The 14,498-nt window shown below is 38.7% G+C and overlaps 1 protein-coding gene across 1 annotated transcript in view; it reads right to left on the reverse strand.

The window, feature by feature from the left end:
- DYRK4 (dual specificity tyrosine phosphorylation regulated kinase 4) overlaps positions 1-14,498 on the reverse strand; it is a 64,559-nt gene that overhangs the window by 45,790 nt on the left and 4,271 nt on the right. Inside the window, exon 2 of the mRNA XM_074948640.1 lies at positions 11,097-11,191. Coding sequence (XP_074804741.1) covers positions 11,097-11,191 — 95 coding nt within the window. The remainder of the gene's footprint in view (positions 1-11,096; positions 11,192-14,498) is intronic.

A 14,498-nucleotide genomic window follows, 5' to 3' on the forward strand; every position in this document is an offset into this window, starting at 1 on the left:
GGGATCGTATCTTCATTCTTTCTGTAAAGTGCTGTGCATATTTATGGTGCTATATAATAAAAATAATGAATTATAATACTCCTTGTCTATGTCAAGGTTGTTGACATTGTCCTCTGGGCACCTGGATTCCTGAGAGCTGCAGGGGCACTTTACAGAACTGAAAGGCCAAGAATGATTTAAAAAGAACAGCACTTCTTGAATCAAAAGTAGTCATCCTTCCTTCACTCCTTAGCAAATAATGAGGCCGTTTTTTTAAGTACGCACAAATTCCACCTCAGTCCATTACACATAGCATCAGCCCTAAAGACCACAGGAACAATCAGATATCACCTGTAATAATATTAGGGGTTGGTCTTTCAAACTTAAAATACACAGTCATCCACAACAGCTACTCTCCTAAACAGCTATCATCTTTACCAATCCGCCCAGAATTGTTTTCTGATAACACAGTCAAAGAGCAAGCTCATGTCTTTCCATATTCTCAGAAGTCTAAGCAATTCCCATGGCTGGTACTGTCCCTGATGTTCACTCTTGCACACACCGCTCCATCATGTGCCCCCTGGGAATAATGCTCTAATACTAAGCTATAGGCGTACCTCTCTTCTGTTTCCTCGTTTCTTCCACCTCTCCTGCCAACAAAATCCCCACCAATATAAAATCCTCATGCAAAGGGGACACATCTCCCTAATTTACACTCCAATTAGAACATGTGCTATCATTATAGTAATCCAATTTCAACACCAGTGAGAATACATAGAGACTCCAAATAGCAGGCTTCAAAGAAAATGGTAAAAAGACAGCACAAGTGGGTCTAACTTAAAACCTGCACACACACGTGTGCACACAAACAAACATGCTTATGTGTACACTAACACATTGAGTATTTCGATTCCAAATCTCATCTCTCCCTGGTGTACCAGGGATTTATATGAGTAACTTCCATTAAGTCTACTTAGTAAAGAAATTAGCTAGTAATAAACAAATTCAGCATTTATTTTAATAGTGCAAAATACAGTTCTGAAACTGGCATGTACCTGTGCAGTGCCCCTCCTGATGTAAAATAGGTTGTGAGTCTCAGAGAAAAAGGGTTGCATACATGTAATGTATTATTAACATTAGGGTAAGTACCGTTTATCCCCCTCACTGCTGTTATCTACTAGAACATTTTTTTATAAGCCACCATTCTGTTTGTGACCTACGGTACCAGGCACATCAGGCAGGGCAAGTGATCAAAAAATATCACATGTTGATTTCCTCCCAGTTTATTTGGAGCACATTAGTTAGTTTCATTAGAATGATTTATAATACATCTCTATAGGCCTCCACAGCACCAAGAGCCTTACTTTCGCCTCCCAAATTTTGACCCTTAACATGTCCATACTTTGACAGTACTCTCAAGGGGCTGTTTCGGAGAAAGTGAACAATAAAGGATCTGGACATGCCTTTCAACTGTCTCTCATTATAAGGGATGTCTCCTGTGGTATTATCTTGATTTACCACATACACCCTCCTGTTTTCCACATTTTATTATTTTACATTATTCTTGACAGAACGCACAATTTTCTTATGTATATGTGGTATTTCTCCAGCGGACAAAGTCATTCCCTAGATAGGTTCTTCAATCAAACTTGAAAAGACACAAGTGACCAAATGTACAGCAGATTTTTGAGCACCAAATGGGTCATGTCAAGGCTTCCCTTCCCTTCCTCAGTTGCAAATGTCATGACACTTACTATGAAGAGCAATACTTAGAAGACAGCAGGTGACAGGCACCTGCTTGGAATAAAACTGATTCTCACTCAAGCTTCATTAAAGTAAAAAGTAGTTTCCAGAAAGAGCAAACTATAAACTACCAACAGATTTTTAAATAAATGTTTTACTGATACTTCAGTGAGATTCATATTCATCAGTGCAGTATTGGAGCACGTATTCTTGTGCAGTGTTATTATTCCCCATTTGCTAATGAGGAAACTGAGGCACAGAGAAGTTACATCTCTTGCCCAGATCACACAAGGAGTTTGTGAAATAACAAAAATAGCGCCATGTTTCCTGACTCCTTGAACTGTACCTTAACCACAAGACCATCATTAATCCCCTGAAATTGTCCTCAAAAGATAAGTGTCAGAAATAGGACAATAGTAAGAAAACAACATTACTGATGCATTGACAGTAACATAGTACAGAGCATAAGGTGAACATGTAAGAAACTGCCATCTGCCATCAGAGAAATCCTATGTACAGGTACAAATAATTGCCTGCCTTCCAACTGGTCAAGGTCAGCTTTCTATTAGATGTTTGCAGTGCTGCTGTAGCTGCGCTGGTCCCAGAGTATTAGAAAGACATAGCGAGTAAGTTAATATCTTTTATTGGACCAACTTCTGTTGGTGAAAGAGACAAACTTTCGAGCTAGAATTAGATAGATAGATAGAGGGAATATTATAAACTAACCAACAGTGTAGCATCACTTTTCAAAACCAGAAGCTATAGCAGTCCTGCCTAACAGTGCATCTGTAGAGGCTCATGTCTCTACTCATTCACATCTAGTAGAAGTGTTTGTGAAGGAAACAATGAAAATCTTTTTTTGGGAAGTACTTTCCCTCTCAACCCAGGGGATTCATGTGCTCCTTATAGAGTATATTTATGACCTTCCTTCTAGCTAAAAGGATATGTAAAAACCTAACCTATGACAGTAACACATTTTGTATGGGCCTTACATCTGATATTTCTTTGGACAAACTTTCAGACATTTGAAAATCTTACGTTTTATTCAGATCTAATTTATTATACCTTCTTATACCCAAATTGTGAAGACATCTATCAGCCTCATTGGAGGTAAAGCATTGTCGGGAAGGACAAGCTCTTGATTCTAATGAAATTCAGTGGGGTACGTGTGAACAAAAGATGACACCGAACATAGGACAGCATTGTGCTTACTGAAAAGTAAAACTGGGGGCTTGTAAGCAAGGGCTGTTAGTTCAGGAACCCAGAGAGCAGAGACAATTACCACCAAAAAAAAGTGATCTATAGGTTAAAAATGCAAACAGGACTTTCATCTTAGATTCAAAGGGAAGATTGTACAGAGCCTGGAATATGAGATTCAGCCTCCAGGTAGGGACCACCTAAACGTAAGGTAAGTTTTTATGTCACACATTTTGTGTTCTTCTCTGAAATTTTGAGCCCAGTCGATCATGGTCCTGCCCCTTGCGCAGTCATTAATGCTAGTGCAGAGTGGATACAAAATACTTCCATTCTGATTTGAAAGCATTTAACACCCACTTTGCACTTCTTTTGCAGTGTGTAAATGACTGCATGAGGTGCAGAGCAACAATGAATCAGGCCCACCAACTGGACCCCAGCAAGCTGAGAGATGGCCGTGATCACTGCTGTATTGTAAGATGGAATGCTGCCACTGCCATTATACTCAGAGCACAGTCTGAAGCAGAGAAGGTTAAAAACAACAGTCCCTGCAGATTTCGTGAGCCTAGCTGCTAGAGAATACAGGAAATGCTTTTAAAATGACTGCTGTCCCATTAGCTGTAATAGAATATGTGAACAAGAATGTTAAATCCACTTCTTACCCAGTGCCAAAATGTAAATAAACTGGTAATTTAGGGCTCTTGAAGCTAAGATTTACCTCAACAAAAACAAGAAACAAAACCCAAAACAAACCGCTGTCAAGAAATCCCAGTTACTTTGAAAAAGAATTGCCAGCCACTAGATTTCAGAATACTTGCCCAGCTATGTTCTAGGGTGCCTTCAGATGGGTGGGATATGACAAAATAAAAGCAAAGTTTGTAAAACTTAAACTATTTGCCAACGATCCGTTCCTATAGAACTTACTCACAATGCCTGCTGCTAATAGAAATCGCTTCTACTCCTACTGAATAACAGTAATAATTTATGGCACCTTAGAGACAAACAAATTTATTTGAGCATAAGCTTTCTGTTGTTTCATGCATCCGATGAAGTGAGCTGTAGCTCACGAAACCTTATGCTCAAATAAATTTGTTAGTCTCTAAGGCACCACAAGTACTCCGTTTCTTTTTGTGAATACAGACTAACACGGCTGCTACTCTGAAACCAGTAATAATTTAATAATACTTAGCAATTCAAGAACATTTTTCATCTGTCGAACCTGAAGAACTTTATTAAGGCGGATAAGTATCATTATTCCCATTTTACGTATGGAGAAACTGAGACACAGAAAGGATACAATTTTCAAAAGCTTGGATAGGTACCTCTAACCATCTGAGTGCCCAGCAAGGGGCTCGAATGGGAGCTGGCAACTAGTGGATTTTCCAAACTGGAATATGATCGTTCCAGCGTTTTTGAGAGCCCAGCAGCTTGATCATTCCAAGAAGACAGGATGGATAAAGGGCCTGGTCTGGAGAAACAGCGCACAAACAGCATTCTCAAAAGCATCAAGGTGTTCTCAAGAACTGTTAACAGGCCCTCAAAAATTAATAGTTCCTGAGGCAGGAGTGTGCCAGGAGGCACAAGTTAAAGAAATGTACAGTGAGAGACAGGTGGTGGAAAGGGTACTATCCTAGGACTGGGGGGAGTTGGTTTGAGTAGAATGGAGAGGAGGTGCTGCAGTGCAGCATCTGACTATGCTGTGGAGATATGGGAATGCAGGGAAAAGAGACATCAGGCAAAAGAGGCAAAAAGAAAAAGGCACCCTTCACACTCCTAACAAGGTCTACGAGCCTTAAAAGAACTTCCTTACCCTCACTGAGGCACAAGGTCATACAGAGGCACAGTTTACCCTTGAAGCCAAACATCACCTTTGTAATGAGCTGAAGGGGGAGCTAGAGAGTACGACCCAGCAAAGTCAAATCCTCTCTGCCCCAGTCAGGTTCGCCACTGTATTCACCATCCTTACCATAGTATCCTTACACAGGGCCATCACAGACACTACCAACCTCAGCCAGTCAGCTGCTTCTGTATACCTAGATGATTTCCTAAAATTCTCTGATGTGCAGAGTTAATGACAACAGGACTGACTGACCATTGAATTACTTCAGTGGAGGTACTCACTGGCATAAACCTTGAGCTAGGCACTGGTGAATGAGGCCCCACATTAGTTTCCTTCTAGACAGCCAGAAAGTCAATACAACTATAAAAAGTTACATTTAAAAGGTAAACGCTTAAGATATCCTTTTTAAAGGCAGAACATTTGACTTCAGTCTGCTTTGACACATTGGGATTTCTTTAGCTCCCCTTTCCTTCTCCCTCCAATAAAATATTAGCTAAAGCTGTCAAAAGATATTTTCTTAGCCACAAAGTCTTTGTGAAAGCCACAAGAATAATTTGAAATCACCTTGCAGGACCTTGGACAGTTTGGGAACCTGAAAAATCAATAATTTACCTACAATTTAAGCAGAACCCCTTTGAAATAATCTTTATTTCAAGATGTAAACCTTGCCTGAGCTTCCAACATTAATAGTGTAAATACTTTTCTTAAATATTTGCCTCTTCTCAATTTCCCCTCTCCTCAAACTATATGAAATATGTGTAATGATTAATCCATTAAAAAAGACATACAGAACTGACTATACACAGTACAAATGATGAAACTGTCTTCTTCCCCTCTTCTGTCATTTATTGTCTATTCCATACAATAGCTATATCAAAACATAATGCAAACACATGTATTGTAGAATAAAAGCTAAATAAATGCCACTGCTGTTACCTTAGGCTGGATTCTTCTGTTTCTTCTCATTTGTAAACAACACTCATTGAAGAAGCTGAGATCACAACAGTTTTTGCCACTCCCTTCTCCCCCCATATTGGTAATTCTCCATGTTTTAAACCTGTCTCCTTGACATTTTTCACTTTTCACTTTTAAATCCCATACCATCGTTTGCCTAATCCAGATCTGTCAAGCAGGCCCATATCTACAAATAATAATTTGACCACTTTTACAGCAGAGTTCCTTGGTATCAATTATATATTGCTTTACTACAGTTCCTCAGCATTGCAATGAACCAAATACCCAACACAACTGTGAACATTAGAATATTTGCTGACGTGCTAGGAAGTCTTTGAGGACTTAGTGCCAGCACAACATGTTCATCAATTAGGCTCAGCATGATTGCAAAACTGTCCCTCGAGATGCAAGGTATACCATTTTCTTTCCATTTTTTTTCAAAGAAGCATCCTTAGGTTTGGTTCTACTGCTGTAAACAAAAACTCCTTGAGTCATAGTTTCAAATAAATTATCACCCCCTCCAGCATCCCATCTATCACTTTCCACTTGCCCTTAAAACAGAAAATTGAAATGACTGCTTTTCAGTAGTCCCGCTTCTGCTTATGGTTTAATCCTCCATCAGCCTTGACAGCCTTTTAGGTTTTCCATTAGCAAAACAAATGCTTGCAGAGAGCGAGCAGCTTAGGTTTGGAATACTAAGGAAACACACTTCAGTGATCTTTTATTCAGTACTTATAGCAAATCTCTGTGATCTATTTTTATATTCTCAGCAGGATCCAGCAGGGAATAACTATCAGTCTCGGTTCATCTTGTCCCTGTATTTTCCTTCTGAAGATGATAATAGCAAATTTTATAAGGCGACGGTGCATGGACAAGGTCTTTTAAAAAAACAAAAAAAGGATAACAGCAACACAAATAATGTGACTCTGAGCTCATTTCCAGGTTAGATTAAAAACAAAATATCCAAGTCATATTGGAAGTCTTTGTGAACTCTTGAAACTGGAGCTGTCAAAATAGTCCATTCAAAACTTTGGTTTTTTCAACAAAAAATGGCCTTTTGTCAAAAAAGAAAATTTTCATAGAATATTTTTTTCAAAATGTTCTGATCTTTTGATGAAAAATGAAACCCCCAAAACAGGAAAATTGTTTGTTTTGTTTTCCCCTTTGTCTTTCCCCTTCTTCCTTCCCCCTTTTGCAATGGAAAAAATCAAAGAAAGGGGAGTGGGGAAGGGAAAAAAGAAAAATGGTGAGAGTAGGGAGAGAAAGGAGGGAAAATCCAAAATCTGAAAACCAAAAAACCAAAAAATTACTATTTACTATTATAAAAAATTGAAGTATTCCAAGAAAATGATTTTTTTCAACATTTTTTCCACAAAACAAATTTAGCATTTTTTGACAAGTGGAATCTCAAACCATGAGAAACATTTTAGAGGATTAGAAATCTAGTTAATTTACATTACTGAAAAGTTACCAATGAAAAATAACAAATGCAATGGCGTAAACTATAAGGTCCAAAATAAAGATTAGATTCCACCTATCAATGCACATAAAAATAAAAAATGATGACACATGGTTTAATCTTGTGCCATCCGAACCGATATATTTTTATTAATATTTATGAACATTTTAAACTCTTTAATATGACAAAATCTAGTTAACAAAAAAAAGTCTTTTATCAAATCACACCTCTTATTTTCTTAAATTTGCAGCTCTAAGCTGAGAGAGTGTGCCATATTTTGGTCTGATAGGGATGCGCATAAAAATAGGTTATGAAACTTATCAAATGCCAAAAAATGAACAAGAGTCTAAATTTGAGGCCCCCTTTGAGCTTGAGACCCAGGCCAAACGGCCCTCCTGGCCACCCCTCTGATTGGCCCTAACTCTATGAACTTAATTTACTAACACCAGGAGATTAATCTTCCACGAAAGAAATCTGAACTCACACCTACTTAGTAATTCAAAAGGAGCTTCTGACAGTCTGGGTCGGTTCACATTAATTTTCCATGACACAAAACATTTCTTAATGGGATATTTCAAAAGTGTCAAGTTCTTTATGAATCTGACAACAAGATGCTGCCGAGACTCTGGTGTACCTTTGACTACCTCATGATAGGTTGCAACATCTGTCAAATGAACCCAGACGGAATTAATCTATAGTTTCAGACTAATGATGAAAGTAGTTAAATAGATTTTGTGGGGTGTAAGTCAAAGAGTCCCTATGGACTTGTTTGTACCATACCAGAAACTCTTTCGTGTGACAATGACCTAACATTATATATTGCTGTAACTGAAATCATTTCCAATAGGAAAATGATGGGATCTGCTGGATGCTGAGCACTTCTGAAAAGTCTACCATTTCATTGCCTAAATGGGAACTGACACGTTTTGAAAATCTAACTCTGTGTGACTTGCCCATGGTCACACAGCAAATTAGAGCCAGAGTTGGAAATAGAATCCAGAGCTCCTGACTCCCAGTCAACTCCATCCCTAAGGCCAGTGTTTTCCAAACTTTGGAAAGCTGAGTCACCCCTTCAGGAAATTGAAACCCTTGCCCCTGGCAACCGTAACTTGTGTTGTTAAATTCCTGCCCATCTTATTGTATACAGCTTCTGTGGCCCCTGGCTAGTCCTGAAGGTTTATTAACAATGTGTGTGTATAATACTTGAAGCACACTTTGGTAACCCAATGGCTTAGATCTAAGTATCTATTGTTTCATGTATAAATAATTCTAAAATATTCCTGCAAAGAGCAGCATAAAGTGTCAGGGCAAAATTCTCCTCATAGCCGAGCATAGATCTTTGCTAATATTCTGTACTCTCTACCTGCTGAAATTCCCAGAGGGTGAAATTGTGGTGCTGAGAGCTACGCTGTAGCTCATGAAAGCTTATGCTCAAATAAATTGGTTAGTCTCTAAGGTGCCACAAGTACTCCTTTTCTTTTTGCGAATACAGACTAACACAGCTGCTACTCTGCAACCTGCAACTTTGAAGAGAGAATTTTCCCCTGAGATATAGATGGAAAAGGTTTGTACTATTCAAGCTAGGAATCACACCCTTGGTGTCATATCTAATATTAGTAGATATATGTAAAAACACATAATTTTAGAAATCTGTCAAGTCATTTCTCTAATTACAACTGCTCCAGTTATCACCATAAAAAAGCTTGTATACAGAGTTAGGTGTATTTACTGTAGTGTAATTACAAATTAAATGTAATGTACACATTTGGGCAAACAGCTCAAAAGATGACTAGACTTTGATCTGAGGGATACCAAGACCATCTTCCCATTTTCCAGTGACTGCGTCACTAGACAAAGATATTCACTGCTGAAGCGCAGATGAGACCCACTGTCAACAGGTAGGTGCTGAAGGTGATTTCCTTTCGAGTACTTCCCTTAATATATTATGGTGATTCTGCCCATCTGTTCTTTTGTTCTGAAAGCAGAGTCACTTCCAAAGTCTTGTAGATCACAAAGAAGATGCTGCTAATAGATCCAGCCATACTTTGAATGAGCTACAGATCATATATGTCGTGTTGTTGCAGTGTTTCGTGTTACATGTTAAGCATTGATCGTATAATGCTGCACTGGCCCCAAGGAGATAGTCTAGATGACTTAATTGGCATTTTCCGTGTGTAACTTCAATGATTCTTTCTGTGTCTCCTCTGATCCAGGGTTTGAATGCTACAGTTTGCAAAGAGTAAACCTTACATTGGTTGCTTCTGTCTCAGAGAAGCCAGTATAAATTAAAGCTCTTGACAAATTTCTTGTTCCATTTTATGACCACCGTGAGTCAGAGACATTCCTCTTAGCACAGCCGGCTGCATCAGCTGGAGTGACTGATATTACTGTTATTTGTATTAATGATTTATATTACAGTACAACTGAGATCAGGGCCTCATAGTGCTAGGTGCTTTCATATACACAGTGAGACAGTATCTACCCTCAAGAGTTGACAGTCTAAACAGACAAAATAAGAAGAAAAGAAGCAACACTGAGACCCAGTAACACCATATTTTAAGTATTGAGGAAGATTTGGTACCAAGATAACTAATCTGGAGATACAGCCAGGGAAATATTGAACAATGAAAGGGTTAACTGGTAGGAGTCTAAACTCAAGTGAATTGTTCAGAGGAGTACTCTAATCCTGGTAATCCTCTAATCCTTAGGTCAGCATCTACCTAAGGTCAGCTGGAAGAGTGCCTACAAGGCATCTTTCACACCACTTTGTTCCTTCAAATTCCTACAGTTCAATAGTTCAGGAAATCTATGCGGCTTGTCACTCTGTAACCAAATGTTGGTAGGACAAAGCATGCCCTAGTAGGGCTGGGAAACTGTGGCTCCACTGTAGATCCCAGGAACTCTAAGGTACTGCTTTCAAACTAGAGTATCTACTTTATGCCCTGCCAGAATATGGGAAGTTTTAAAGGGGTGCTGTCAGTTTAAATTTTATATACTTTAAACAAACATATTTCTATTACTTATATTATTAGTATCACCTTAGTTTATTAAAAATGAAATAATTTAAAAATTCAATTTACATATCACTGTTTATTCTCTGTTTCTTTCTGCATTTGCCTCAAGGTGGAAAATAAAAAGAAATTAAGTCAGTGTCATATTTGTTTCTGGTCAGTTTCACTTGCACATTGTTAAGGTCCAGTCCAAAACCCACTGAAATCAATGGAAGCACTTCCACTGATGTCAATAGATTTGGATCAGGCCCTCAGTATTGCAATGTTTGGGTTTCATATACTGCAGAGGAGAGCTTATTTGTTTAAAATACAAGTTTTCATCATATTAAAAAATGACATAAATTTTCTCGTGGTCTTTGGTTTTATAAAAAAATTGTGTTTAGACAATGTAAAATTTGGGACAAATTTCAGTTGATTATGTCCTTTTAAGCTATGTATAATCTCGGAGAACCAGATTCTCCTCTAAATCACACCTCTGTAAATCCACAGTAACTTCACTAAAGCCAAACGAGTTACTCTGGATTTCAAACAATGTAACTGAGAGTAGAATTGGCCCACTGATCTCCCATTTTCTCTAACCTTCTCAGGTAGGTACTTCTGATTTGTCTGCAGCAAGATTCCTTTTTTGATTTTGTATATCGGGCAATTGTCTTCATTGACATGAGACTTTATCTGATTCGGTCTTTGGATTGCAGGTGTCTGGTCTAGCAGAGACTGTAATGAGAACAGATCACACTATTTTGTATCTGTATCTCTACACATATATTTCAAAGTTATTAAATGAACAAAAACGTGTTGTTTTACTTTTGAGGCAATGTGCTTCTTCTGTATGGATACGCAACAGAAGTAAGGCTCTTATGGCTGGTCATGTATCCAGTGAATTATTATGAATAGCTGTTGGAATTTCATTGCTTACCAAAGATACTTGAATACAGTCTGTCTCACTTGATAGGTTTTGATCTGTTTTTCCTTTGCATACTGAATGACACACATCTCCCCTAGGAGTCCTTCCTGTTGGATGGAATATTAATACAGAAGACAATAAATTCATTAGAACCACGTGAAATAATAGGTCACTCAAGTTACACAGGGAATTATATCAAACTCATTTCTCTGGTAGGTGGGTAGCTTATATGTAGTGATGTTTAAAAGGAGTAACCAGGGGATTTTATTACTACATAACTGTTCTTCCTCACCCCATTCCCTCACAACTGTCTGTTAGTCCCTCTTGTCAAGTCATGTCTCAAATGAGGTTGTAAGTGCTTCAGGGCAGAGACAGCATCTTTTTATTTATACTGTAAAACACCTAGAACACTTTGGGGCAATGCAAAAACAACTAATAAAATAATAATAATTAACCAAGTAGTAGTGGTAGGGTTTGTGAAAATACAGGGCGGAATAAGGAATGCACACACAAGTAATTCAGATACACTTAGTGTATTACGGCCTATATTGTATTTGATTTGCTGCCCAAGTTTCTTCCGTTTTTATTTAATTTAACTTATTATGAGTGATTGGAGTTATTATGTATTATTTGAATTACAATGACACTTGTGCTAGGTGCTATATTGACATTAAGCAAATACAAAAGTCCCTGCCCCAGAAAATTCACAATCGCACCTAAAAACACAAGGATGAGGCAAACTGAAAGGTGGGATAGGGGAGGATGATGATGTAATAATGAAACAATTAAGTTTTTCACAGTAAGAAGCAATCACATCTTACCATGCGCACTGCCATGGTTGATTGGTAGGGTTTTGTAGCAAGAAGCATTTTGAGAAAGTAATTGAATGAAGGTCAGATTTAACAATAGGGATGACATTTTCAAAATTGTCCAGCTAAACTACAAACATAAAGCATGAGCAAAGTAGATAATTAAGCACCAATTCATAGTGAACAACAGGAAACTGCAAAGTGCACATGCAAAAACCTGAATATGTTAACCCTTCATAGCCTATTAAAACTCCAGAACTGGAGGAAATCAAGGTTCAACCAACAAAGCAAAACAGGGATTGCATTTTTTGGCAATTGTATCATGGCTGGCATGGCTCTATGAGGTGCAAGATATCTGGCTAAGGTAGTTTAATTTAATGGACGGATACAATAGTGAGATTTGAATATGCAGTTGGACTGTCTAATTATTATTAGGAAATAGAACGTATATGTAAAGAAAAATAAAGACAGCTATACCCATATGTTTTTTTTTGTTTATATCTAAAACTAAGTTCAGTGGGGGAAGTAACATGCTTATATAAAGCAAGTTTAATATAAACAAATGTAGAGCAAAACATAGAGAGCCATGAGGACTTAGCAATTATGGACTCAGTAATTTAAACAGCTAAGGAAAGGGGTGGAGGAAACAAAGGAAAAATAATTTGGGATATTTTCACCAATATTTAGTTTTTTAAAATAGTCCCTATAATGCATTAAAAATTATTTTAAAAGCACTGGCTGATCCAGAATCCAGCTTTCCAGTGACTGTGGGATCTGGCACTTTCATCTTCATCCAGAGCCTCTGTATCTAATACTTTGATGTTGGGCTGAAGCCACTGTCAGCTTCAATGAATAGCAATAGAGAGACAAGGTGGGTGAGGTAATTTCTTTTATTGGACCAACTTCTGTTGGTGAGAGAGACAAGCTTTCGAGCCACTCAGAGCTCTTCTTCCTGTCTGGGAAAGACACTCAGGGCTTGCCTATACTTAAAACCCTAGAGTGGCACAGCTGCACCACTACAGTGCTTCAGTGTAGACACTACCTATGCTGATGGGAGGGGTTCTCCTGTCAGTGTAGGTAATCCACCTCCCCAAGAGGTGGTAGCTAGGTCAACAGAAGAAGAGTTCCATTGACCTAGTGCTGTCTACACGGGGATTTTGTTCTGCTTAAGTATGCCACTCAGGGGTGTGGATTTTTCACACCCCTGACTGACATAGTTAAATCAACCTAATTTCCTCATGTAGACAAGGCTGAGAATGTCAGAGCTAAATACACAGTGGAACAGATTGTTTAGCATAAATAGTTAACACATGTTCTAAGGGATCATTCAAGGTGAAGAAGCTGTTAACACCTCTACAATCATAGGACAAAAAAGGGGTGGGGAAGGGTTAGGGAATAGCTCTGTGTAGTTCAAAACATTGTCTCTTTCACCAACGGAATTTAATCCGGTAAAAGATCTTGTTGCTTACCCATCTTGTTGCTCTAATATCCTGGAACCAACACCGCTACAACACCACTGCAAACAGTGAATAGCAGTGATCCTTAATAATGCTACGTTCTGTGCCCATTCAGATCGCTGCATTTCCTCATGGGCCACTCCCTTTAAAGGAATATTGCTTAGTTAAGAGACAACATAATTAAAAACCAAACAGAAAGCTTTAACTGTGTCGAAAGTACCATAATAAATATTCTGTGTCATAAAATTACTATCTGCACTTAGGGCCTGTTCTTTATTGTGGATCTTTTCTCTATTATACTGTACTCTATTATACTGCCTTCTCTTGTTCAAGGAGTAGGTTAGTATGGACTGGGCTAGGGTGACTGTCACTGCCTCTTGGGGTGGTCTCTTGAGGAGCTTTGGCTTCTCCTGACTGACCTTCCTTAGTTTGCTCTCAGTCAGGTCAGTTCCTGGACTCCCACCTCCAATTAACCCTGTCAGCCCTCCACTTTTTGGGCTTGCAGTCTCTTTCAGTCTCCTGGCTGTTTTCTTGGAGGCAGCCTGATGCTGGGATGTTGCCACCTTGCTGTCCCAGGCCCTTCTGTCTCCCTTTCCCTCTCTGTACTCTTGCCTTTATAGCCTCTAGCCAGGCTTGGCAGCTCGGCCTACATGGTGGTTTGATCAAGCTGCTTGCTTGTAAACAGGACAGGCTCTCCTCCCCCCTCTGTCTATGTTCAATAAGGGGTTTGTAGACCCCCATTACAGTGACATTCTAGTAAGTGCCAATCAAGATTTCTTATTTTGACCATGCAATGAAAAAAAAATCACAAAAATGAGCCATGCAATGGAAATGTATGATGGAGGTTAGGGTGCACCCAGAGATGTGAAAATAAAAAAGTAAGTTGACTGCTCCATCATGCCTTTTTTTCCTGCCTTGGAAATCACCAAGTGACAGTATGGTGACATAGTCAAATACTTTGGCTTGGTTTTAAAGAGCTGGATAATTTTGGGACCAAATTTTGTGGCAATACAAGCTAAAAGTTAAGCAAAGGGAAGCTCCCACACCTCCAGGACTGCACAGTTTGCCAAGTGCATCATGGGGGAATTGGTTGCTTTCTTCGGAAGTGTAATTTATTAACCGCTGCCAGGGGTAGAAAGCAGAGCAGA

The sequence above is a fragment of the Natator depressus genome, chromosome 1, assembly GCF_965152275.1.
Source record: "Natator depressus isolate rNatDep1 chromosome 1, rNatDep2.hap1, whole genome shotgun sequence".
Classification (NCBI taxonomy): domain Eukaryota; kingdom Metazoa; phylum Chordata; order Testudines; family Cheloniidae; genus Natator; species Natator depressus.